Below are 27828 nucleotides of genomic sequence, written 5' to 3'. Positions count from 1 at the left end.
AAAATGGAGATGATAAATGAATACGCCGAATGATTGCACCACGATCCCTATTATCGAAAAGCAAATTGAACGAACACACAGATAAAACATTTTCTTGCTCCGGCAGGATCTTTGACATTTTATGTTCCGACAGTAGTAGTTTTCATTAAGAAGGTAATACACTGAGCTATTCTGCTAGCTCCTCGCATGCACTCGTTGATCGTTTCAACTTTTACAGCTCTGCATAATCGCTTAGGTATGGTATTTATCGGTGTACATCGTTGAACGGCAATTGATAGTTGGGTTTGCTAGATTATCGAGAAACCTTATGCGCTGCGGAGCCGCTCTCTGCGTGCAAAACTCGCCCAACGAAGGGATTCACGATTCCATGGAAGCGGCAAACCGATACGACGGTCTCGATACCGCGCCCTATGCATTCCAATTAAAGCGAAACCTTTGCTTTAACAGAAGCGATGAGAAGGAGGAGGTGGACGATGCCGGTCTGCTGCGACGCTTTTTACGACGTTACAAGAGCGCAGCGACCTTACATCGCTTGGTCGCGACTGCGCTGCTGACCGCGAGACTTTCCTGGGAGCTCTATGCTCCTCTTCACGTATTTCGAGAGAAAGGGAAACGCGATCAGGCCGTAAGTTAAATAAAAATCGAGAAAATTCATTCCGAGCAACGCTTCGTGACTGGACGATCAAACTCTGTAGGCTTCGCAGAAATGCATCATTTCACGAATGTTGGAACACAGAAAAAGATCAGATGATCATAATCCTTTCCAAAATCTTCTGAAATTTTCAAAATTACGACAAAAATGATGAGTATCTAAAAAATTTTGGGGAAAACCCAAAATCGCGTCCGAAGAAAACTTGGGACAGAAGTTGAATGATTTTCAACGCGAGACCGTACACGCAGCGAACACTGGTGATGGTAACAACCTGTCAGGCGAAAAGTCACCACAACCCACGACTCCGTGTGTATTTTGGACTTTTGACTCGATTTACGACAAGGAAAATTGAAATCAATTCGATTGTGTAGTCTTCAGAAAATGTATATACATTTTTTGAAATTAATCAGGCATTTTTTTTCACAAACGACATTTTTCTACATTATTTCAGGTTCATAATAACCGTGATTGTGAAAAATCTTAGTTTGTCGTGCGAGATACTCTGACCCTCTCTTCTCAACAATCATGTTCCTTACGAAGCATTAATTCTTCGCTACGATAAAAAGCTGTGACATACGTCGTTGTTCCCGAAGAAACCGTTCATTAGCTCTACCTGGAGTTTAGTTGAAGAATGAAAATCGCGATGCGAGGGAGAGAAACAGAGAAGATGCTTGACTGAAAGTAGCAGCATCGAGTGGGGAAAAAGGAAGGAAAAAGAGGAAAGAAGCCCGAACGTAAATTCAAATGCACATAGTGTCCAGCGTCCATTGAGCAGCGTCCACCAAGACCGACTATTAGGGCCATCAACGAGATACTAAATGACGTTGGTTGAGAGGCGCTTAGTTCAGCTAAGGACGACATAAAGTTGCGTATACGAAAATGAATGTATGCTGGAATTTATTATTGCCGAGGACCGAGTCGTAATTCAAAGAAGCTTGGCGTTATCTTCATCAAGAGTTGAGCGGATGCACTCTTGGAGACTGCGGACTACGAAGAGCTCGGTCCCCGGCGTCGTGCGCCGCGTGAGCCCTTATACCCTTTACATACCTTTTACCTACCAGTGGAACCGAGCATATAGCTCTTCGGGGAGCTTCATTCGTGTATAAGATAGTGATATTGGCGTATGAGGAGCCTGTACTCGTTTTTAGTATCAGATACACTGTTATTATGGTCACTCAGTCCAAGTGGACTTGTAACTGAAGTTCATGAGCTAATGCATTCATGACCAGATGCGTCTCCTTAAAAGGGCATTGCATACGAGAGCTTTCTTGGATGCAGTACCATTGATGCAATGATAAGAGAGTATATTTCAAAAATTCTATTGGCATTCGCAGGAATCAAATGACAGTAGGGAAGACGATTCCGTCATTTGTCCTACGATACGAGAGGAATAACGTTTCTTATGTGCTTTCGAGTCATGTTACCATGAAAATAGTTCACAAAACGTTTTTTTCTTTTCATAGAATAAAACCAGATTCACGCTAGCAGAAATTTTAATTGTTATTTAAAATTCTCTCCTTCGCGTGATAAATCAAAAGTTTCCGATGGTGCAATTTTGAAACGTATCTAGAACGAGAATCAGTTTATCTTAAAACTGAAACATGGTAGGTGTGTGAAAAAATGTATTGTGAGGAAGGAATATTGGGACCGTATGCAAACGTGTCTAAAGGTTACATTAAAAAAAAAAAAGATTCTGGAGATATAATGTTATGATAACTGGTATATGGACCGGTTATCATCGAGGCAGTCATTAATTCACTTATTAAAAATAAATGAGAAGAGACAGTGTGAAACCGGGTAATAAATCGAGTGTATGGTCGAATGTGCTTGTTAATCGGTTCAAATAAATGAATAAATGAATGAGAAATGTCAAAAAACGCGGATCGAGCGAAGGCCGATTACCGGTGGATCTAGGCGCGGCGAAAGATATATCGGCACAGTACGAAAATGGAAGATGTTGGATCGAACGTCAGAGAAGTTTGGTAGAATTTGGGAGAGATGGCGCTGGCTGTGACGCATGGCGTGACTTATCGACTGTTTCGGAATTTAGTCTCTTTCTCACAAATCATTTGTCGGACTATCTATCAATTTCACGTCTCATTCGCTTCTTGGCAAGCCTGCCTCTATAAATTCTCAGAGCGAACCCAATATTTTCAGTAACCGCGCGCGGGTACGCGGGGACGTAAAAAAGAAAACAAAAAAAAAAAAAAAGAAAAACAGAAAAGAAAAAATAAACATTGTTCTCGACGGCCTTTTCGGATTCAAGGGGGCCAGCAATGATCCAGCGAAGACCCGATGAATGTCGCGCTGCTGTTGGTTCGCCCCCGAGCATCGAAGACGAAGGGCCTTAAGAGTCGCAGAGAAACAAGAGGAATAACAAGAAAACGTGGCCGATGAACAGGAGCAACCAGGAACAATGGGGTAGAAGCCACCATATCGAAAGAGCAGAAGAAGAAGCAGAAGTCGACGAAGAGAGGATGAAGAAGGAGATGAGGAGCGAATCGGGAGCCTACTTCGTAGCGAAGAAACCCACTCCCTGCTCTGACCACACTATTCGCAATACGGACGAACAAGGTACAGAGTGGGCAGGGCGAGAGAAAGGAGCCAAGGGAAGGAGGCGCGCGAAGCAGCAGAGCACCACGTTCGGACAGCAGGTGCTTTGTCACCGCGGGAATAAATCCGGCCAGCACTGGAGCGCTCGTTCCCTCTTTTCTTTCTCTTTCCGCTCAATCCCTCCCAAACGGCCTCTATCATACTCTTTATCTCTCTTCTCGCTGCTCTGCCTCTTCTTCTACTGCTCTCGTAGTTACGTGTGAGGTGTCCGCGCGCGAATCTACGCTCGTGCTTTTGTAGCGATGACGTCACTGAAATACGGTCACCCTTTTTATAAGCTCTCCACCGCGAGCTCGAGGATTTTGGGTACAAGGTTGCTTCCGGGACGCTACAATAGTCTTTGGAACATTCGTGCTGCGGTGGACGCCAATATTGTTGGGGATTAAGGCTCGTGGAAAAGCGAGCGTCTCCAGTCGCTTCTTTGCATTACGAATGCGAAAAAAGTCCTGTTTCGATTGAATTCAGTCTTGATTCGTTGGACGACCTGCCACCAAGCTATTGAGTTGAAAGTCAACGGTGAGAACGCATGATAATCTAGCACGAATGAAACGCAAAAATAAAAAAAGATACAATCCATCCGTCGATCTTTGTGTAACGAAAACCTCGAGTCGGAACAGTAGGTACAGTAAGTGGCCATGATCGCATGGCTTGAGTAGGGTTGTCTTGGGTATACAAGGGTTGACCTACGATGGCGATGGTAGCATACCAGTGGAGTATGGGCTGCTATCGACGAGGAAGAAAGAGAACGACGCGAAGGCTTCGAGACAGAAGAGCGTTTTTGTTTCTCAGTGACATTTATTTGGGCAGCGGAGAGAACGGGACGCGAGCTTGTTTTGCATAAGTCAGGTGTACCGGTGTATATGTGTACGTGTATTCGCAGGTTCCTGTCGCGACAGATACAGCTGTGATATAAATCCTGAGTGCGAGGAGCACGAGGAGACTGCCCAGTGGCTACTGCACGGTTTCTCCTTGTCCCTCTATCCATCTCTCTGTTTCTCGGGCTTCCAACGCGTATCCCGCATCTTTTTTCACTCTCTTGTTATCCCGTGTGCTCTTTCTTTCTCCTTTCCACCAGCTTCATTCTCGCAATGTCTTCGCGAGTCACTGCGTCTCGCTCTTGGTTTGCATTTTCATTCTCTCGCCCCATCCGTTTCTTCTCTCCGTCTTCCCATTATTAGAGCGCTCTTATTCTCCACTCAATTTCAAAGGACCGAGAGAGAAAGAAAGAGTTGTGGAACTTCTGCGCAATCCTGAAGCGAGTCAACTGCGCGCTATGGTGCATCCTGCTCTGCATATAATGCACTGCGTGCTACCGATCTACCGTCTTGTTACAGCCTTGTTGTTTTGCTTGCCCGCACACTTTTGCCCACTTCTCCGCTCCCCTTGCCTTCCCTTCATTCCGCGCTCGCTAGGCCTCTTGTACGCATGGACGATCGTTGATGATCCGCCGAATGATCATTACCAGGCTGGTCAGAGGAATAACGAAAGTATCATTAAACTTGAGAAAATTGAAAATGGTTCGACGGAGAAAAAGAGAAAAAATGAACAGAGTTTTGACAAAGATGTCGTTGCCTGCTTTTTCCGGCAGGCATCTTTAGGGTGCGTAGAAAGGAGTCAATGTGGAGGAAATCTGATCAATTCTATGCCGGCACTGCATTGAATTCTCTTATGCGACGATGCCGTAGGATTACAAACAGAAGCAGCTTGAACTTAGGAATTTATTTTCCATTTGATAGCTTACTTCATTGCCATTGATGACCAAGTTGCTATCTGAGGTTCCATTTATTTTGAAGCATGATTACTGCACGGATGCTCCAAGTTCGACTGTGAATCGTGCTTTGATCGAGTCTCAGGTGACTGCTCAGTGGCAGACTCACAGTCTCAGACCGATAAATCTTTGACAACCTTTGAACTCTGAAGAATAAATGAACTCAATGATGGAATCAAGCGTCATCGTCGTCCGATTTTTGGGCAAGACCACGTGGCAAGGATTGTGATAGGGTCGTGTGAAATGGCGGCTAGCACTATGTCGTGACCGCGATTTTTGCTCATACCTCATCGGTGGTAAGCTCGTGTCACCAGGCGGTCGTTACTGTGCGAGCCCAAAGATGCCCTTTCTGTAATCCGATAGTATTCTGTAGAGGTGAAACGAAACGGTCGTCGGCTAGAGTCTAATTAAATCGGGCTGTCGTTCGATCCTTTCTCACCCACATTGGGAGCTACTTCAGCTCGGAAGGGAAATAAGCTAGTGTCCGACGCATGAAACGAGGATTTTGGTAAAACAATCTCCTCTTCACTGCCAACACCACTTTTTTTGACAAGATCACTGATAAAACTTTGTTTGACACTTTATTCATCCGGACTCGCGTTCCTTTCTCTCGAAACGTCCGACTATTTCCGTCCAAGTATTGTCGCCTGCCATCAAGTCAGTACGCCTAACGAGTTCGGGAACATTTTCACCACCTAATTTTCAAACGTTTAGTTCCACTGTGGAATGTCCAGTTGTAAAATCACCCAGAGATTTCGAGCTTTCGATTCAAGACTGTTTTTCCTTGAACGGACACATCAATCTTTCAGCACATTCCTAATTATGCGTCATCTCTCCCTTTGAAGAGAAACTCTCTTGTTTCGAGAGAAATGGGTAGGAAAAAAACTCATCGACAATATTATTATTATATTGGAACAAAGATAGATTTTAAATCTTCAGGAGCGATAGAAGTTGGAGTAGGAATTTTTTTAACAGTCATTCATAACCCAGCCATGAATGTTGCGGGACATTGGTACACGGAGCAGCTTTCGCGGGCCCTGAACGATGATTTCGAGCGGCATGAGAGTGTACTGCAAGACCACACGACAGGTGTAGAAATCGATTAGCATAACGCAATGAAGCGAATCAGCATAAACAAGTCGTAAACTGGCTCTTCGATACTGTGGGCTGGACAGCGAAGCAGAAGGTTTGAGATTCAGATCCCTTACCTTCCTAGTTTTTCCCGTCCATTATGAATAAATAAATCTTCGAAGGAATCTATAACCACGTACAACCCGCACGGAGCTTCGACCATAAAAGAAATACCGCGACAGTTTAGTTTATATCAATATCGTCATATCAAGTTACGATTTTAGCCTAGTAAGTGGAGGTGAGTTCAGGTTCTCATGTTCATTTAATCCACCGAACACTGGAAAAGATGATTGCCGATAAATCTGTCGGCGTCGAGGGGTTTCGTAAATTTATTCTTTCCCGGTGTAGCTGCTGATCCAGTGATCGGTCAACCGAAATACCAATATTTTTTGTTGTTGACATCCGCATCAGTTTTGCTTCGTTCGCGAGCCTTCGAAGTAGCCATGAGAATGGTGTTCAAGGTCGCCTGGTTACACTACTAATGTACACGCATGGTTTCCTGCATACGCCAAGGAGGTGTACCGAGGAACATGGTAGGGAATAAAACCGTGTTCATAATTTGCAATGCTCTTGGAAAGATAAAATTGATTACAGTAAATCATACGATCTTTCCAAGCTGTAACATCGCCGCATACGATGGATTAAACGCTTCTCTGCATAAGCTACCACTGCGGGTTCAGAAGGGGATAAGTATTGCAATCTCATAAGCTAGATCGTCGAGGTAGTTTTTTTTCTGCAATTTCTTCAGCTTCACGTGATTCCACTCTCGCGTGTATTTTTCACACGCAAGAGAGAGGGAAGATGAGGCACAGTGTATTTTGCAGGGACGCAGCCTCCCCTGCCCCCTCGCAGTCTGATCAGTTTGTTAGACCCCTTGGGCCCTGGGGATCTGTCTTACCTGTCTGGGGGAATGTCGTCGGATGCTTCCTCGCGAGCACCTTTGCCTCGACGACGCGACTACTACACCACTCTGCCAGCGGTCATGCATACACTGTACCCAGGGTAACTCAACGCTCTATACATTACACAGGATAGTAGGCATAAGGTACGCGCGCGGGGCTATATACTGGTAATACGTATACCGGAGAGTTGCGCCGGTGCTCGGAGGACGATGATATCGAAAGTTTATGCACTACCGCATAATGGCCTATTACCCGGTACATTATAATGACTGCTCGGCAATGTTAATGGGGCGTAGTGCGGAGTTTTTGCGGGGGCCAACCAAGAAAGGGAGAGAAGAGGAGATTGTTCGAGGGAGCAAGGCGGAGTATGAAGAAGGAAAGAAAGATTGAGGGGAAAATCGAGCTCTAGGTTCTCTTCAAACGATATTCCGGAGCGCGGCGTCGTTGTTCCAGTTCCAAGGACAGAGCGTTGCGGTATGAAGAAAACTTTTATCGAAGCCACTGTCCACCAGCCTCTTGCGGCAACCGAAGAAAACGATGGAGAAAGAGAAGGGGAAACCGTGTGTTTGCAATGCTGACGAGTACGTGCGTCTAAGAGCTTCTAAAAACTGCAACCCTTATAAGGACTCGCAACCTCCCTCTTCCCTTCTCATAGTTATCTCGCTCACGCGGGATGCTCTCGCACTCGCGGCATAGAAAAATAAGATATGCTGTATATCTCTTGGACTCGTGCGAGCTCCCGACTATGGAGAATGTCGGGCGGTGCCCATCCGAGATCGTGACCGCCCGGTCGTGAGACAACCACGACGACGCACAATGGTAAAATTCCCCTTTTGCATTTCCCCCTCATTGCAATACACACTCCGTTCTTCATCGGGTTGCAACTCTTTGCATTGCTCCAGCAAATAGCGACGTCCCTCTCAACCGCCTCCATTCCTACGGCGACGACTCTATTTCTCTTTCTCTTCTGTATGCACACCTACCCCAGTTTGTAGTTCAACTTGTACCAGCCAACTGTTTTGTCACGTTCCGCCTGTTTGTGCTGTACCAGCGTTATAATCAAAATTCAAATTGCACTGTGTATTATATACGTGATGATTTCATTGTGTTTGGGCTCTTTATGAACGGGCAGGACACAAAACTGTGTGAAAATGTGGGGGGCTCGCAATATTTCAAGGTAAACACGTAGGCGGATATGCAGCTAATCAATTTTCAATGCACGAACTTGAGGATTAAGCGAGCCAATAGCCAATCTGCTTCCGATTTTTCAGACGGTTTACTGAATACACACAGAAATCAGCCAGAAGTCGAGAAACACCATCGATAGAGTGAGATCTTATCAAGTTGTCTGGGAAGGCCGCGAGAGAGGGTTTTCGTAGAAATGCACATTGTCGTGCCAGCAAGAAAGATCTGAGGCTGCCTCATTCTTCTTCTCAGGAATGACCTAACTTCGCGATCGGGGACCAAAAAGGCCAAACGAAAGACGAAGAGTTAGGGAAAATTTGGTCGAAGGTAACGAAACGAGTAGCGGAGTAAGTAAAAAAGGAAGATAAAAAAACAACAACAATACCAGGAAAGGGTGGAAGGGCGACAAGGATACGCGCGAGTGTGCTGAGGGACGAGAAGCGAGACAGAAGTCCGGGCGCTCTTCGGGTATCGCACTTCGAATCGTCCTCGGGAATCGAAACGTGCATACATTAGGATCGTGGCCGGGCACGAGAGGACGGGAGGGCTCTCCGCGCAGCCGAGCTTCTTCAATCAGTGGGAATTGCATCGAAGTTGCGTGGTGGTAGCCACGGGGTAGCCTCCACGATTGTTCTCTTTCAGGTCCGCAGCTTGAGAGACGAGGATCTTCGGCATCTTTACGTAGCAGGGAGGATCACGAAACGCGCATAGGGACAAGCCGAACTTGCGATACACAAGAACAGTACGGGACTCTTTGGGAATCTGTTCGATCTCGGTCAACGAGTCGCACGGGAACTTGCCGTGGTTTTACTCTACTCACAGCATATCCAACTCTTTATCGCCCTCGCAGAGAAGGAGGTCCACCCCTTAGCTCTTGTGGTCCTCCTCTCTCTCTCTCTCTCTCTCTCTCTCTCTCTCTCTCTCTCTCTCTCTCTCTTCTTTTCTTTTATGTATGCACTTTGAAACGAGATCTTCTGTTTCGCGATACCGTCCAGGCGACTCTCACAGCTACGATATAGGTATATCAGAAATGCACATAAACGTGCGATATGTATATAGTTCGATGCTCTATTTTGTAGGATGCCGCAAAACTTCATCGGAGCGCCGCTATTTCCAGCTCTTCGTTAAATTTAAAGCCTCTCATTATTATCTCTACTACTTTGAAAATAACATTTCCAAAGTTTTTGGCACCGCAATTGTTCTATAATTCAATTCTCCAAAATCCTCAGTTGACTATGCAGAAATATAGTCACACGGTGATGATCCGTGCTGCTGGTTTATCATACCTAATAGCTCGGATACTTCGAATCTTTAACAGGTTAATCGGCTGTCGTAATTGCCGTGTCTCACAAGAACTGGTTAAACCCATTAAGGACATTCCCAACAGTTTCGAAACATAAACTGAATCGCACGATTCAGAAATTCTATTTTTTGTGGAATTTTAGAAAAAATCGTGGACGACGCTATCGCATTTCGCTCATCGCCGATGTCTGAGTGAGCTCAAAGTTGCAGGGATTTTTCGGCCAATGAAAATAATGAAACAAGAAATATCGCAGTGGTCGACGTTTATGGACCCGTAGCGAGCGGTAGATTAAAGCAAGTTGATCGGTTCATAAAGTATCTCAAGGATTCATGCTTCTTGAGATCACAAATCAAAACCGAATGGTTCTCCCCAATGTGCACACAGTTTATTTATGTTGTTTTAAGATCTTCCAACGCGTAATTTTTTCAAATTGTTTCTTTGTAGCGCCTCAGCTCCGATTGAGATCCTGTGCCCAAGTGTAAATGCGATGACTCATGTTCAACGGAGTATAATCGTCAATACGCCAGTCCTCGGATGACCGCCCGTAGACTTTCCTTATTGTCTGGAAATGTGAATGGCGAAGATATGAACACCGAGTTGCGAAGAAGCGTAAATAAGAACGCAATGTTCAAAGACCGGCATGGTGAACAAAAGGGCGTTGAGACGACGGTTTCCGAGGTCGAGAGTTAGTTAAAAGAACCCGGAGCACTTTCGCAGTACTGAGGTTACGGTTCATGCGAGAAATACTCTAAATTCTGCTCTCGTCTAGATAGCAAACGGTTGATGAACGAGGAACCAGTTTGGAGGAAGTATGCATCTTTCACAAATGAAGAATGGCCCGTTATCAAAGTGTTTTTGAACTGGAACACTTAGGAAAAAGGAAAGCAAGGGAAAGCAGAAGAGAGATGGGACCCATGATGGGAGAAAGGAGAAAGAGAGAGAATAAAAAGGCGGGAATAAATAACGTTGGTAACCAATAGGGCACCGAAGATACCGCCAAGAATAGTACGATGCAGGGCTGAATACAGGACCGTTAAAGAAAGAGCAAAAGCGAACGGACCTTCGGAGCGTCAGAACATCAGATGGTTGTACAGTAGGTATGAAGCGAAAGTATACCTTGTAGTATAAGCGCCGCGAGGGGGTAAGCACACGAGAGGGAAAAAGAGACCGCGAGTGAGAAAAAAAGATAGGGAGAAAAGGGGAGTGAGATGGAGAAAGAGAGGACGTGCTCGCGCGCGGACCGGCGTGATACACGCAACGATGCTCCTAAATCACTCCGGGACGAAGGATCCCGACGCTCTCGCCTTGCGAAGACTTCGGGGCAGGCAGGCAACAAAAAAGATGGATTTATAAGGGGACGCGGGAGTCTCAGCGTTTCGGGGATTCCTCTCGTTTGCCACGAGAAAAGACTCGTTTCTTCCCTCGCCCTTTTGCTTCTCATCTGTTGGGCGCGCTTGACTCTTCCCTCCTATCTCTCTCGCTCCCTCTCTTTCTCTCTTTCTACGCTCAACTCCGGCGTGCAACATCGTCGCATCGCATCGCCACCGACGCTATAACTATATTCTCGTTGCTCGCAAGGCGAATAGAATTATCTGAAATCTCTCGGAGTCCATCGAGTTCCGCCCATTAATCACTGTGCTTTGCCGTAAATACCATTGAAAAAGGCAATTAGTTGAACGCAAGCACGAACTGTTATAACTCACGATGTTTATTAAGCGTTTGTGCTACTCAAAGAACGACGCTGTGACTCTTAAGCGATGACACTCTCACTGCAATACGGTTAGAGAAAAAGTTTTTCATATTCCACATTTTTGTACAGAACGATCGATCGCACAAAAAATATTTTTCTCCATGCAAGTGGGCAGAACTTTTGCAAAATCGTCTCAACGCCAAAGGAGCTTCATCACACGAGACGAAATACAATCAACATAAAATTCAATAAATCTTCCAAAAAACGTGAATGGCAACTAATCAAGTAAATGACAAAGATTTGTCATTTTCAAGACACAGATGAACATCCTGCGGTTGCTCTTGACCGGGGACACACGTAACAGGGCTGCAGTCTTTCCTGGTTATGTTGAACATGACCTTGAGGACGGTGACACGAAAATGTCCACAGATACAGGAGCAGAAATATTAGTTTTTCACTAATGCGTCAACGTAGTGATAAAATATTTAATAATTGATATGTTCGTTGTGGGATAAGAATTTTTGGCGTTTCCATTGATCAAGGGAGGATCGCATTCTGAGTGGAAATCGTCACGAGCCTCGGAGCGATTCTTATTCTCCGCACAGCATGTATTCTCTCGACTCGACGGGGTGAGAATAATACAACGAGGGGAAGGATCGAGAGAACGAAGCGAAGAGCGTTAAGAGAAGATTTCCCAATGATGACGTCCACCACAGGGAATCTCGCGAATACCAAGGCGTCCCCCTGTGTTCTTTATCGCCGTCCTGGAATGCTTGATAACGTTTGATTTGTTTCAATCGTAAATATGAGGAAACGCAATATGCTCCGTTCGGACAGTAGTGGACACGAGAGCACATATGAGAAAGAGTCGCTCGTCTGAAACGTATGGAGACCATATCAGTGCCACCGCGAGAGAACGCAAAGGAGAGAAAGAGCGAGACGCTCATTGGTGTGGTCGACAGCGAGGATATAATACGTGCCGGCACGCTCTTTCACGTGTACACGCCCCGAGCGAGCACGCACTTAGAAAAGGGCTTACTCACTCACTGCGTGCATTCCGTCGAGTGCAATAATCTCTGTAACTGATTAACGAACGCCTTAGAACCGTAGCAACTTCGACGTATTCGACATACGGTAAATCCAATTTGTTCAAACTTTTTACGACAACCGAATATATACTTGATTGAAGCAATCATCGTCTCGTTCTGAGAAATCTTCGAGGAAATCTTCACCAGGACACGCAGTTATCCTTCAAAGGCCTTTACACAGGAATCTTTGTGGAGCTCTTCCGACCGGTATTCTTGAAATGGGATGGCATCTCTTGACGCTTCTGAATTATTAGGGTCAACTTCAGCTTGGTCCGTTATGAATTTTTTTCATGAAATCGAAACCAGGACCCGCAGGTAGAGAGAAGAGGCCTCCATCATTGATTTGGAAGAAAAAGTTACACTCTTATAATTGACACATTGCATTTCCTTTGTGTAGAACCACTTTCTTAATATATATTTATCAAATATTTTATCCGACTGAACGGTTCGATGGTAGAAAATCGTTCATTGTGGCTTTCGCTCCGAAAGCGGGTCATGAAATACAATTTTTCAAATTCAGGGCCTCACATTTTTCCAATTTTATAAAAATAATAGTGACAGAGAACACCAAAAAATGGCTGAAACTCGGGCCGTAGCGTCAGCCCCACATTGTAGTATTGGGATTTGAAAGCCGGAAATTGCGCGTCATGGTTCGAGAGTGAGAAATCGTCGACGAAAATGATTGTGGAAAATATTGCATGCAGAATCCATCTGGAAATGTGCTTGTATCTTTTTCTTTGTTGAAGTGTAGCTTTCAATTATTCACCTCAGGTGTAATGGTATCCACTGATAAGCCTAGCGAACCCACCATATTTTTCGTTCGTCTGACACGAAGAGAAAAAGGCACAGGGGACTTGAAGGTGTGGAAATAGGAAACCCAGAAGAGTGGAATAGCTAAAGCTAATATGGGGAGGATAATTGTCAACTGGAAGAATGCAGTGGAAAACAGAAGGGTGCGGTGAAAGAATCTCTGGCGAATGGCGAAAAGGAGTTAGGAAGTATACACGAAAGTCGAAATAAAAAAGAATATCGTGACTTTGCGGGGAAACCGAGAGATTCGCCGTTCGCTTTTCGATCCTGGAAATAGTGTGAAGCCATTGCGCTTACTTGCCCTCCAGCTAGAAACGAGAACAAATGGGAAAAAGGACGAAAGTAAATTAAGCGATGGATAAGATAAAAAAAAGCATCTCCCACCACTCGCATCGCATCGCAGCGATATAACGCGTCGGCTATGTATATAAGCATGCGATTCTCGACGTTCCATGCAGGTCCCAACGTTATTTAATTCTTGTGCAATAGCACATACTTTTGCTTGGCCGCACTAAACCCTACGTACGCCGTAAGAATATTGTGGAGAAGGAAAAAGGAACAACAAAGCCTGCGAACGTATTATAATATTTGCGCTCGTGTTCTTCTACCTAGTGGCAATGCGGCACTATCCACGTTCGCACCTTATTTCCACATCCGTACACACATACGTTTTTTACTCACCGTACACGTAGCATCTACTTCGGAGTCTGTAGAAAATCTGCTGTAACCCGGGACCCTCCAACGTCCGGCTCCCATCTACAGTGGAACGTTCCAATAGTTTTCAGCCATGACGGATTTCATCGATGGAATTTTCGCCATTGTGACGAGCAGAATGTAGACCAAAATATTGTGTAGATACTTTTAGTTTCTTCGTTTTTAGAGGACCTTTTTTTACCATACTCGATGGAATCATAGCTTCTTGAGCTGGAATGTTCAACTGGGAATAATTTGATTGCAGTCGGAACCTAAAGTAATGACGCATTTTCTGCAAGTATTCATGCTAAACGGATGAGAAAAATAAATTTAATGAAACACAACGATAGTCTTTTTCCCATCGTTTAGGATTAGTTCGCTCAGGATTCTTAGCACTTCTCCAATAATTAACAACATGCAAAACTCCCATATGTCGGCTGATAACTATTTTGTGTTAATAATGAGGACAAAGGTGACCGATTGGAGTTTAACGAAGAACGATGTTTTCTCTGAATTCGACTTCGTCCCTCCTTCAATTTGATGAAGCAAGGGAGAAATTTCAGAAAAGCGGTGGGTACAATAGACAAATTCTTTGAACACAAAATTTCCTAATATGGCATAAATATATGAGCACGTTGCTGGGAGTGCCTCCAACCACCAGTCACTGCAATTAATTTCGCTGGTGTCCGGGATAGTAAACATTAGTATTTCTCATTAAATATACCGTTCCAGAATGATCTTCCAAAACAAGTGGGAAGTTGGAATCATCAAGATTAGATAAAACTTTGAGATGAGACTCGGGGAACTTATTTAGTATGGTTGACGTTAATCATTGAATTTTCTCATCATTTAAATCAACTGATCAGTTAAATCGCGTCTTGGATTTTGATAGCCTCGGAGCTCCCATCAAAATGAGGTCTGGCTACGTCAATTTGAGTAACTGCACAACCCGATCGATAAGCAACACGTGGGCTGCTTCGCATCAAGACCCTGAGAATCATTTGTGTCTTTTCAGTGGAGTAACTAACTCAGTGATAATTCATTCTCAATTTATTTGGCAGCTAACAACGACGAATTGGACGCCAATGTTGATGAGCCTAAGCATCCGAGACTCTCGTATTCCACATTTCATTAGACTTGGAGTGTTTGGTGGTAGAGAACCCACAAGATCGAAACTCCGAGCAACCGTAGACGAGAACTCCGTACGGGGTTGATTTTTCACGGTAGTAAGAGCAAAGAAAGAACGTCAGGTTAAGGAACAAGAGCTATCGAGGTATTCAACTGTACACTAAAATAATAATAGCCACAGAAGGTATAGACATTTACACACAAAAAGGGCAAAGTCTCTCATACAGATTCTCCCCCGCTTATATTCTGGTCTTCCTTCTGTGAGTGTATTTATATATTTACATTCCGGCAATGTGCATGCCGCGAGAGACAGGAGGCATCGAATGTTTAATTCAGGATACGAGAGAGAAGAGAACGAGGAAGGAAGAAGAAGGATAGACATCGGCCGAGGACGTGAGAGCGAACGACTGGGAAGAGTGAGAAAGCGTAGGGTAGCAATTGATGGGACAGGGTGGCGCGTTTGTTGAGCTAATTACTGTAAGGCGAGGCGCTTACGCGCGCCGCTACATACAAACGGCATTAAAGGTGCTGGCCATCAATCCCCATGGCCCCTTGGCCCGCCAAACCAACCTCTTCTCCCTCCTCATTTCTATACACACGCTCCTCTCTTTTCCGCCTTCCTCCACTCTCTCTCTCTCTCTCTCTCTCTCTCTCTCTCTCTTTCTCTTTTATCGCTTTCTCTCACTTTCACTTCATCTTGTCTCCCACTATATTCTCTTTTGCAATAGTCTCTGCGCCAGAATCCTCTCATTCTCACTCATTCCCCTCCCCGCTCCTTCTTCCCTTCGCACTATTTCTTTATCACTATCTTTCTTGGCTTGTATTATACTATTCGCTTGAGATAACGTTTCCTTCGGGATATGGATACACCAAAATTAATTGGCAAGAAAGCGGAGAACCAGCTCGAAGCTCCGTCGAGTTTCTGGCTCTGCTCTGTGCTCAGAACGAGCTCCGCGAAGCAATGAGGGTGAACGAGGTTTCTTCCTTTCGTCTTGTTGCCGATTCTCTTTTTCATACTTTTTTGTTCTCTCTTTCCTTTCATGCCGTATGATATTACCTCGTTCTTGTATTATTCGTTGAAAGAGGGTTGTTCCGATTTATACGAACCAAATGAAACATCGGGGTCGGACTCACCGTTTTACGGCAAATTAAATATTAATGCTTTTTTTTACTTCAAGATTTATCGCTCATTCCCTTTTTTATAGTGACCATTTTTGCCGAAATTTATAAAAGTCTGTTCATAGTACAAATTAATTGGTTTGAAAAAATCTATAAAATTCTTTACTACGAAAAATTGTTTTCGAGAAGCTTACGTTAATGTTTCAATTTTTTGATGTTTAACTCAGTAGCAGTTGCAACGCGTAATTATAAGATTCATTGGCACCATAATTGATTAGACGTTTCCATAATTATTTTCACCTTTGCATAGGGCCAACACTCATTCTGTCAGGGGGAGTGAAAAAAAGATGTTAATGAAATACAATAATGATGTTAATTGAATTTGAGCGACTCGGTTCGTGTAAGCCACCGCGATATTTTATGAAGACCGGCGAAGATCACGATATAAAATGTAGCGTAACACCGACGTGTCTGTATTATTCGCAATGAACGGCTTGCGTGGATTTATGGGGAGGAAGTGAAACTTGCTGGTGTTATTGAGAATAAGAACGCTTGCCAACTAGCGTACGAAAGATATTATGCGATTGCTTGATCGTCATGCTCGAAAGCGAATCAGCAAAAGCAAGGTGCTTGTATGCATAATAGACTCTCGGACTCGTGACCTCTTTTATTGAGTTGCAGGTGCTTGACACACACTACACACACGCTTAATGCCTTAGCAACGCCCGATATACTGCGACTGAATTTAGCAAGTTACTTTTATTGGCAATCCATCAAGGCAGACGCAATTTCGTGATAATCTCATTTATTTACCATTCCATAAGTGAAATATCTCACTTATCATTAATGGATATGGTCGGCATTTTAATGACTCGGAAAAATTCATTAATAAATGTAACGCGCAGTGTCATTGGACTGCTGCTTCTCAATTAGAAACGAGGATTTCCGGTAGCGATTCTAAATTTGAAGTCTCAATGAAATCGAATCAGATATTCCAGCACCAGCGCTCTTCATTTGTCTAAAAAAGTTGGCAATCCTGATAACTTCGTTTTCAGAGTAGGAAGCACAGAATTAAAGAATTTCAAGCAGATTATGAACCCACCGGTCACCTGAATTCTACAAAAATCCTTCTTGTAGATCAGCAGTTTATGAGCATTGTTTTTCTGTACGGTATTAGAATTAAGGCTGCAAGAATTGATGATAGCAAGTTCAGTGATGCTTAAAGTGTGAACAGAATTTAATGAAGCGAGAATATTTTCGTGGTGTAATTAATAGCTTGCAGATGACATACATTGCTAGGGATGTGTCCGGCAGAGGGAACGATATAACTAACCAAGTCTCCAATAATGAAGACACCGCGACCGAAAGAGATCGTGAAACGGGCGAGTGAACGATACTTTTTTCGGTTACTTAATGGTCCAGCGTGAAAGACAGCGAGTAGTCTGTGGGGGGTGCGGGTGTTCTACTTTGACACCCGCTGACTTTTCACTGCGTGACATCACGGTGGGCTTATCCGATCAGCGCGTGTGCATTTGTCGACACGCGAAGCACGCACCTCGTTTTTCTGTCGACTTTATCAGACCTCGAATATCCGGGTACAAAACTCATCGGCTTTGGGCTCGCAGAAGGATGCCAGCTGCTTCGCCAACTCGAGGAGGTTACGAATCGTGAGATCAATTTAAAAACGATGCAATTATTCATTTGCGCTTTAATTGTATTTCATCGAATTTATGTTCGTTGCGTGTACATGGAAACACGCAACTGGATTTTTCACTTCGAACCTCATCACCAAATCTCCAGGAATTTTGAATTTGCACAGCGGTTCAATGAAATGATGGTTCCGAAGAGGCTTTCTCCTCATTACACGATTGATCTGATCATCAAATTCGATTTGCCGTTTAGCTCAGTTCTCCTCATGGGGGAACAGTAATAAAAAGGTTCATCTAAAAGCTGCTCCCGTAGGTTGCATCGACAAATAGATTACGGAAACGGAGAATCTATGAGTTTGAATTCTTCGGTTTCATTGCAACGAGAAAACAGCAAAGAGTATGAAAAGCAACGATTCTGACGCAACTCGTTCCTAAAACTCCTACAACGTCGAGGCTTTTCAGCATACTCTTCTGAAGCTGGTAATGCATACGTACAAACCACGGACAACGTACGCGCGCGTATCAAGCCCGCTTGTGGTTGACTCTCGCACCCTCGGTTCCTGTCTTGCGGTTGGTATTTACGGTACCGCAGCGGGCGCGTCTGCCATCTCTCCGGTTTTCTGACTCCCTTCTCTCTTTCTTCCTCGGCTCATCCCTGTCTCGATTTCCCGCTCTTCTGGGACAAATAACCTGGTGTAATTGGGGGAATGAAATCCGCAGAATTTCTAGCTGCACTAAAATTCTGCAACCCCCCCGATCCTGAGTCTTTTGTCTTGTTTGTTTTCAGCAAGGTTCATTTTATCATCCACATCTCTAGCGTCATTGCGGTGAAATGGGTTCCTAGAAAATGTTAAATGTTTCTTGGCCTTCATTCACGGCATCGGTTGAGGGAGCTCCATTTCTACTTCGTACATTCGCAACAAGCATGAAGCTTTTTCCGATGCCTTTGTAAGGGGGCGTCTGCAAAAAGGATGAATTGGATCAATTCCAATAATGTTCGTATTCTAAGTAAGATTAGCAGCTTCAATTTTTCTAACTTTAGCCATCGAAATGACGTTCAATGATTCGGATTATGCGGAATTGTACCCAAGCTTCGTTCGTCTCTTCTATTGTTATAATAATACTGGAAAAATGGATTCTCCGATACGAATATGTCGGTGAACGAGCCCTTGACAGCCTCAAATTTTTAAAGATCTTTCCCTCTTTTATCACGACTTAATGCAGTCAGTGATTCAACGTCAAAAGCGCTCAATCTCACTTTCATCACGCGTCTTTTCGATGTCGTCAATCTCATAGTTTAGTTCGTCGAAAGATGTCACTTGGGGGTTAGGGTTTCTGGTGTAACGCAAACGGAACCGAGGGACCCTTGGGAATCCGCACCACAGGCGCCAGGGCGATAAACAGGGTCTCCGATGAAAAGTGCAGGAGTGACTGAGAAAGGGCGCCAAGGAGAAGACTGAGTGAGTGGAAGATGAAAAGAGAATAAGACGGAGAGAGGAAGGGAAGAAGAAGAAGAAGATGGGAAGAGTGGAAGAGAGCGACGAGGAGAGAGCAACGCGGATATCTCGGCCAACAGGGATGGGAAAAGGACGGAGTATGGATGGTAGAAACGTCGAGGAATGAAACGAGGGTGTCGGTGTGTCGACGCGACGCGCCAAACCCTGCGGCAACCCTCTCGTTATATCTTCATTAAGCGGGTACCAGCCAACAGCACCAGAAGCACGAGCTGGAGCCAGAGATCACTGGCGTACAGTTACCTATTGCCACCGAGCGTGGGCACTCGTGAGACCAACTTTTTCAGGACGACTGCTCCGTTTAGCTAGCCGGTCAGTAGCATCCGATTATTGACAGTTGCAAGTCATGAGTAATTAATCGGTGTAGCTGCGAGGATTCTTCGACTTGATTCCAAGAGTTTGCTTGAAATAAAATTAAGAAACGGAACGTTATGGTTATCTTTGAAGGAAATATTTTCAATCCGTGTAAGTCTCTTTTAATGATTAAAGGCTCGAAAAAAAATGGCGACGATATAAATCAAGGTGTTAGCTGGATTCGAAATATTTCGTCGGCCACTTGGAGTGGCAAAGCATCCAAACTACATGATTTACAGTTAATCAAGTAGAATTATGAGCTATAATTTGAATATAGCTTTAGAAATAAACAATGATGGAGCACTTAATAAGATTTCTAACAAAAAGTCTTTCTGGAACTAGAAAACTGCAAGTGTTTATGAATTCGAATTCAAGCATTCCATGGCAATCGAGATATTTCTCATCAACGATCATTGAGTAATTTGAACCAATTTTGTACGCATTAACGGTGATTCCTTGTCATTGATGGTATGGCTCTTTAAGATCGAGTGGTCCCATTATCAGGTTTCTTTGTCTCTGGCAGAAAGGATGAGAGTCCGCTTGATCGGAGACATACCGACGTTAGTTCTCATGTCACAGATCAGCGACACATTGATTGCTGCTAAAATTCAAGCTGTTTGAGGATGAGCGTGCATTAATCGGGGGAGATCCTTTTTGGGAAGTGAATTTTGAGAGAGTTGGTCCTGAATCGCCGTAAGATCGGGACTCATCATTATGCGGGGTCTAGGGGACACGTTGAGCAGAGTATCAAGCGAGTGAACAGAGGTCTCTTTCTCTCTTTCTGTCTCGCGTCCTCGAGGCTTTCTATATCGCACTCGTTCTCACTGGACTATGTAGAGACGAGAAGAGAGATAGAGTCCGGGATATAGTGAGGTCGTAAATATTCGGGCGCCAAAATAATGCCAGCGCCCGAAGCGCGTCGACTCGACGCGGACACACAGCTAGGGAAGAGAAAGAAGACGGAGGGATAGAGCGAAATGAAGAATGAGAGAGAAAGACTCGAAAATACATCGTAGGTCGTAGAGAAACTAAAAGCAAAGAAAACGCTACGAAGAAAGAAAGAAAGCAAGAAAGAGCTGCAAAGGAGCGAACGCGACTTCTGCTCGACTCGTAATGAAGGACATCCTCGTTAATTAGTCGATAAATTATCCTTCACACTCACGATGTTCGACGCTGTGAGCTCGCTTCTCTCGCTCCCCCCGCCTCTCTTCTTCCCGTTCAATACCGTCCTCCATATCTCTCTTTCTCTCTTGAATCTTCATGATGAGGAAGAAGAGAGGGCAACTGCAGAGAATGGTAGAGTGAAAACATTGTCTTTTTTCCTTCTTTCTCCCTCCCGCCATTCTCCATTCGGTATATCCTGTCCACGAGGACGACGCATAGCTTACGACACCTATCACGACGAAAGAGGGTATAAAGACCACGAATGGCTCCACGCGCTTCTCTCGATATGGCAGCGAAGGCCTTTCCTTCCTCTCAACGGAGATCCAAACCTTCGGGGGTATTCCCGCCTTCCGTACCCACCAAGGTCACGCCAATAAATTCTTCCTCAATGCTACGTTATTCTGGTGCAGTCTTTATTTGCGATTTTCCCGCATACCAATTCATAAAAATTCTACCGATGCTGTTCAACTTTTTGTTCTCTTAGCATGCTTACCTGCTGGCGCAAGGATTCCTCTCGAAATTCAGACATTTTATTGCAACCTTTTTCAACGATTCTCTTCATTTTTATATTCGTACCGATAAATGGAGGCTTCGATACATTTTTCCAAATTTCTCTTACCATCCTCGTTAATTTTGTCAATCAAAACGAAATAAAAAGTTCGTAGTTTACCTGTAAAGCTGCTGATTTTATCTTCGGTCGTATTCTATTATAGACGAACACTGAAAACATCATTCGCAACTGCATCTTCGGATCCTGAGTAGCAGAACGAAGCTCAAAGTTCGAATTATGAAATAAAACGACTCGTTCATCATCATTTCTGAAAAACAGATTCATCAGAATTTATTTTTTATCCCCAACGTGAACGTATCAGTTGTGAAGCTTCATGCCAAGATAGATGGATCACTGCACACACTGACGTTCCGATCATGCAATTTGAAAGATTTTTCCTGAACTGTAGTGACACCATGATGAGGATAATTTTACTTCAAGGAATAAGACATTCTTAAAAAAATATCTTTATTCATCTCATTTTTAATAAAAAATACACATTTCTTAGAAAAAAAATCGGTTCACTTTCGTCTTGAAATAACATAGTGCAAATCTTCCTGTTGCTGCGTCAACATTTACATCAATGTAATTGAATTCTATACAAAATGTTCCAACTATCAAAGAGATTGGGATCAGAAACTCGATTATGTCAAGTCACATTGTCTTTGTTCAGTATTCCAGTAAAATATTCACAGACACGTAGGTTAAAATGAAAATGTATACGAGTTCCTAAAATCCCACCATCAGGAGAAAATTGGCCGACGAGTTGGAAGATGAGTATAGTTAAGCGAGCAAGAACATAAAAGCAACTCATCGCCGTTTCACTCACAATCAACTTATGTACGTAGGGAGATGACAGGGGAGGAGCTGATCGTTATTTAAGAATATTACTCGATATGTTTAAATCATGCTCCGTGGAACTTATGCGAATTGATTCAACGGCAGGACTCTGAGCTTAACTGCTATTCCCTAGTATTTTCACGTTGTGTACGTGGCATAAAAGACTTGGCTAGTACGTACGTGCTTGGCAAGTACATATACCTTGTACCACGTAAGCGTACATCACATTAAGTACTTCCTGCCGGGCACAGTCTTGGTCCAATACCGCGTTTGTGACCACGGACTCTCGGTGGCTTTTATTCTTTGCGACTAGGGTTGTATTTTCTGCGTGTTTTTTTTCCTTCCAGAAGCATGTGTCCAGGGCTCGATGGATTGTAGGTGTAATAGGTGTTCGAAAGAAAGGTCTGGCAACCTCCAATGCGCAGCTTCTCAGGCCGAGAGTTTCAGCAGCAAAAACAATGTTTTGCTCGTGTTCATCGACTCTATAAATAATTTGAACGCTGTTTGTACAAACGTTTATCGAAGCCTAAATCAAAGTATATTTTTGTGTTGTCGTTTTTACGATATTCTACGATTTATTGAAATATTTATTCCTCACGCCAGCGAGCTGTATACTTTCATCGAAAAAGATAAACGTTAAAAGATTTTGGGGAATGGGGACGTGCGTTAGGACAAATTAAAGAAATTTCTTGCCCAAAAATTGTTATGAAACAAAAACTTTTAAATGCTGGCTGGGAATATGCTAGTAGAAAATTTGTTCGAGTACAAAGATCGGATAATCGAAAAATTTCTCGAGTAATTATCAACGAAAATAAATTTTGTAATGCGAAAATTGGATCCTCAAGCTGAGATGGCGTTTTTTATAATTAATTTCGTGATATTAGTTCGTTTTATCATGAGAATGGGATTGTGATACCTCGAGAAATCTCTGGAGCTGATTCACGCCCTGGTACTTCATTCTGATGCAGTTTGAACGAGACGTTTGCTAGCATTTATAGTCGTGATCGTGTCTCTGGCCGGTAATCGAGTCTTCATTCGGGTTGTTCACATTGGGTGTGGGCGATCCAGGTTCTCCATCGGTTCTGAAGATCTTGGCTACGTGATCGCTCGCGTCACTCGGCCTCGGGAAATCACGTGGATGCGCTTCGAGTAAGTGAGCACGAAGTTCCTTCGCAAAGTTCGTGCAATGTGGATCCGGACTGCCGTCGCGAGTGCATACGTCACATTCGTAGATCGTCTTGCCTGGATGGAGGCCCGTTGAGAGCACGTGCTTCCGCAAATTTTCCTGATTTTCAAGAATTATTCAAATTTACAAAAAAGATGCTGATGACATGACACTTCTGCAGGCAATCATCGAGAGAATTTTCAGAATTTCGAATGATTTCAGTTAATTCATTATTTCAGTGACTTTGTACCTTTTTTTAAGGGTGCAAAAATATTCAACGCTCGGACGATAGAAAAGGAACGACAGAGAAATAGAGTAACGTGCGAACGACAGAAATGAAAAATTTCCAACATCAGAAATTCAGTTTTTCATTCTGATTCATTTTATCAGAAGAAAACTAAATAAGTAAATAGAAAGGAATCCCGGAATTATGACAACGTGGAGATGTTACTAAAGTTAGACAAAGATGACTGCAGTGTGAAATGAGTTACAATAATTCCCACACAAATAACTTTAAGGATAGTGATAATTGAAAAGAAAAAAGCTGATTCGTTCGATGACCGAGTTGGGAGAACGATGGCGCATTCGAAACGTGTCATCGATGATAAATCCTTTTGCTACTCAGATTAGAAGGTTCATGGATGCGTTTATGCACTCGAGTTGGGGGGAACGAATGCGACGCACGAGGACTGCAGCAGAGTGTCGTGAAGCGAATGCGTTCATTGGCTACGGTATGCGGTGCTCGATCACTGGGCTGCAATTTAAAATGGCCGAAATGGCCTTTCCCTCTCGCTCTTCTATAGTTATACGTAACGTTTACCTCGCTAACGACACTATGTGTAAGTATTCAGCGTGTAGTTATCTTCTGTCTTGTTGCCAGACGGCTAAGTAGACAGCCGTAGTCGTAAACATCTTACGTCGACGGAAGAGGTTATACGAGCCGTTGATGGCAACGATAACTTAAAATGTAATCATAAGTGAATATTTTTGCTTCTAGATGCCTGGCGTGACAAGCTTCGCATGCGGAAAATGCTTGCAACGAGATTTATTCCTCGGTAAATTGTCAATTGGACATCGCCTCACGGGCTTAATGAAGAATTGTCTTAAGGGGCTCCGCTCACAATTAGAAAGTTCAAAAGATTCGATCCATCATGACGACGCTGTTTTTTTTTTTTTTTTTTTTTTAATTCGAACGTTCATGAACTCGCAGACTATTCGGACTCCGGCTTAAACTATTTTGTGAGTGCTTCAACGGAATATTGAAAATTTTCTGAAAACTTTTGAAGCGAGGAATTTTCTGGGTAGCTTTAACACTGTTGAGTCAAGATTCGTATCTACTTTCAGACGATTTGAAATTTTGGACAGTTGCTTACAAGGAGGAGGTAAGGATTTAAAAAACTGTTAAAATCTTACGATGTTGGCCGCGTGTACACCTTTTTTGTTCGTCCGATTCACGTCTCTATCCCAGTGCAATCGATTTAACAAAGCAGAAATTCTAATTCCGAGGGAAAAGTATGTTGAACAATTTTTTAACAGAACGAAATTGGCAATAAAAGCATCGGCTCAAAAAAAGAATGAGTTTCGTTAGAATAAAATAGAAATTTGGTAAGTTGCAAATTCCTCGTACAATCTAAAGTCTCATCAAATGGACCCAAAGGGGAATGGCGTAAAAATCAAAACGTAGACTTTACGTCGGTTCACAGACAGGCCAAGATCTTTTTGCTGCGGCGGTCGCGAGAGCCCACTCAGTTTTGCATAAAGATATACATAGATCCGGGCACAAGGGTGTGAGAGCTTACGATCTCGGTTCTAAGGGAATATATACCGCGCGGTATGAGAAGACGCGGCGTGTAGAATCCGCCAGCATTATGATAAGGGAAAAGGAAACGGAACGAGTTCATTAGATCCAGCGAGGCAATTTTCGAAGCTGAGAGACGAGGCCCGAGAGTCTTCTTGTACTTACATGAATGAGATAAACGGATTAAAACAAAAAGATTAATAAAAAGAAAAACTGAGAAAAGTACTCAGGCAGAAATATTCAATCTTGAAGGATTCATACACAGCAGAATGAAGAAAGAGAATGAAAATGAAGGAAAAGGGAAAAATAACCGAAATAAGCAACACGCTGGGTTCAGCAGTCAAATATTCCGAGCTGGCATTAAATTTATATATAAATTCGTACGTGGCAGAGGCGAATTGTGTACTTGCTGACCGGTAGTATTACGTGTATACGTATACATGTCCGGGTAAGGGCGAGAGGAAGAATAAAAAGAGCAAAGGGAAGCTGAGTAAGGGAGAACGAAACGGGCGTGTAACCGTCCGTGGTAAATCATAAACGAGCCAGGGAGTGACGCGAAAGAAGAGAGGATAGAGGAAAACAGGGGATAGAGGAAGGAAGAAGGTGGCATGTAATCTTGTTGACGCAGCGAGGCACCTCTTTATGTTGCCGTACCTACCGACGTGATTTTACAATGTAAATAAAACGTTTGGATGTATGCATTGATCAAATACACTTTTCAAACAGTCTTTTCTTTTTGAATTTCAACGTCAAAGGGGCCTAATCTGTATCCTAATATTTGAATTAATTGCCAGCAAAACGCATGTACACTCGACAAGAAAACATTAATGAAATGAGCCGAGCCAACTGTCCAATAAATTAACACTCGAGACGTATTTTACTGTCCCATAAATTAGCACTCGAGACCGAGATTTTGCTTTTGTCCTTGATTAAACATTCAATAACTCGACGTTGTAAAAATTTACTTATTTCACCAATCTTTATATCCGTTACGCAACTTTTTAGCTTGGTAAAAGAAAAAAACAATCCAGGCTAAGATTAAGATGGATCACAATTAGCGAATATGACGATCGATGTGAGCGAGTTAAACTTAATGACGAATACTAATTAATCCCCGAGAATAAGACTTATATCTGTGGTGAAACTGCGAGACGTTATTCGCCCTGTACATTCCAACTAAACGCAATTATGTAAATGAGGTAGAAAGCTCTTATCTTCGATATATGAGCGGAGATACGCTATGTGTGAATATTACCGCCCAGTTGAGTTTTCAATAAAAGTTCTGTATCGGGAGAGCCAATTAATTTGAGAAATTTATATCGATGCCTCTGTTTTCCTCCATCACTATATTTTTCCCATTCAAATATCACGTCTTTAAATTCTTATGGTACCGGAGTTAACCAAAGTCACCGCTTCCATTTCGACGTGTTATAATTCGAGAATTTCATTTCGGTTGACACATTTTTCAATATATAATATCGTCGATTATTGAAATAAGAAATTCAATAATTTCATTTCAACACTTGACCTCTATATTCAAAGTTGTTCGAGAACGGAAATTTGACATTGGCTCAACCCGTTAGCAGTCACCCTGCCATATTTTTTTTCACACTTTTATTGAACCGATAATCACTCGAAATTTCCAAATGTTATGAGCATTAAAAATTTCCTTTCAATTTCCTTCAATTTATTTATCTGTGTACTGAAAGAGTCCAAATAAATTAATTTCGATATTCCTTAGACTTTTTTCCCGTCTGTCGATAATTTTTGGGTTTACGAAGTTGAAGTGGTCAAAATAATTTTTCAAATTATTCATTGTCAAATATTCAGAACTGTATTTATGAGGAAATCTCTAGTGGCGCGATGCACAGTGTAAACGATGCTAATTTATCTCCTCCAGATGGATTTTCACAAACGCAAAAGACGTGACGAATTTTTCGTTATTTGATCAGAAAATTGAGGAGCTGAATTTATTCTCTCAGAAGTATTTTACGGAGTGATAAAAACGCCTCGAAACCGAAGAAAATATTTTTATCCAGTCCGCGCGATCGATATCTTGATGTCCGTAAGATCGACAAGTCCGAAACCACATTTTGGGAAAGTTCAGTAAATTAAGCGTGTGAGTAAAATAATTAACTTCATGTGTTCGGAGGAATAAACGGTGCATAACAAGCTTTATTTCCTTTCGATGCAAATGAAAAGTGGGTTTTTCGTTTATCACGAACCACGAACTATATTCGTCAGGAAATATATATTCGATTTTTGTTATTGCAAATTGTACACAAATTCGAGGCCCCCAAATATTACGATTACGAGCGTTGCTTTTGGAGAATTTTTTGTATTTATTTTTCTTTCTTTCTTTCTTTTTTGGCGAACCGAGTGAAAATAATCTGGCACGAAGTAAGAGCCCCTGAAATGAGTTTATGTCGCTATCAAAGAGACACGGAGAGCCTCACGTATGCGAGTTGCATCCCAAGCTAAAGCTTCAAAGGACATTAGCATACCGGCCAGCAGTGAGAGACAGTGAGAGAGACAGAGAAATAAACAGACAGAGGGGGGGAGGGGTAGAGAGAGAGACAGAGAGAGAGAGAGAGTATGACTGGACGTGCGTGTGTGGGCATTCAGTGAGCACAATTAACTCGTTATCTTATCGCGGTGGCGGCGGCGCGGTCCAAACATTAAGGTGTACCTTGCTTAATTTACGCCACGATG

The 27828-nt window shown here is 43.2% G+C and overlaps 1 protein-coding gene across 1 annotated transcript in view; it reads right to left on the bottom strand.

The window, feature by feature from the left end:
- Positions 1–21791: 21791 nt before the first annotated feature.
- The window catches only part of LOC122407818 (zinc finger protein 845), a 54195-nt gene continuing 48158 nt past the window's right edge, over positions 21792–27828 (bottom strand). Inside the window, exons 9-10 of the mRNA XM_043414252.1 lie at positions 23070–23438; positions 21792–22635 (exon numbers count right to left, since the gene is read on the bottom strand). Of these exons, the coding sequence (XP_043270187.1) occupies positions 23139–23438 (300 nt within the window). The 3' untranslated portion in view covers positions 21792–22635; positions 23070–23138. The remainder of the gene's footprint in view (positions 22636–23069; positions 23439–27828) is intronic.

Source organism: Venturia canescens, chromosome 3 (assembly GCF_019457755.1).
Source record: "Venturia canescens isolate UGA chromosome 3, ASM1945775v1, whole genome shotgun sequence".
Taxonomy (NCBI): domain Eukaryota; kingdom Metazoa; phylum Arthropoda; class Insecta; order Hymenoptera; family Ichneumonidae; genus Venturia; species Venturia canescens.
This window is presented reverse-complemented; position numbering and strand designations above follow the sequence as displayed.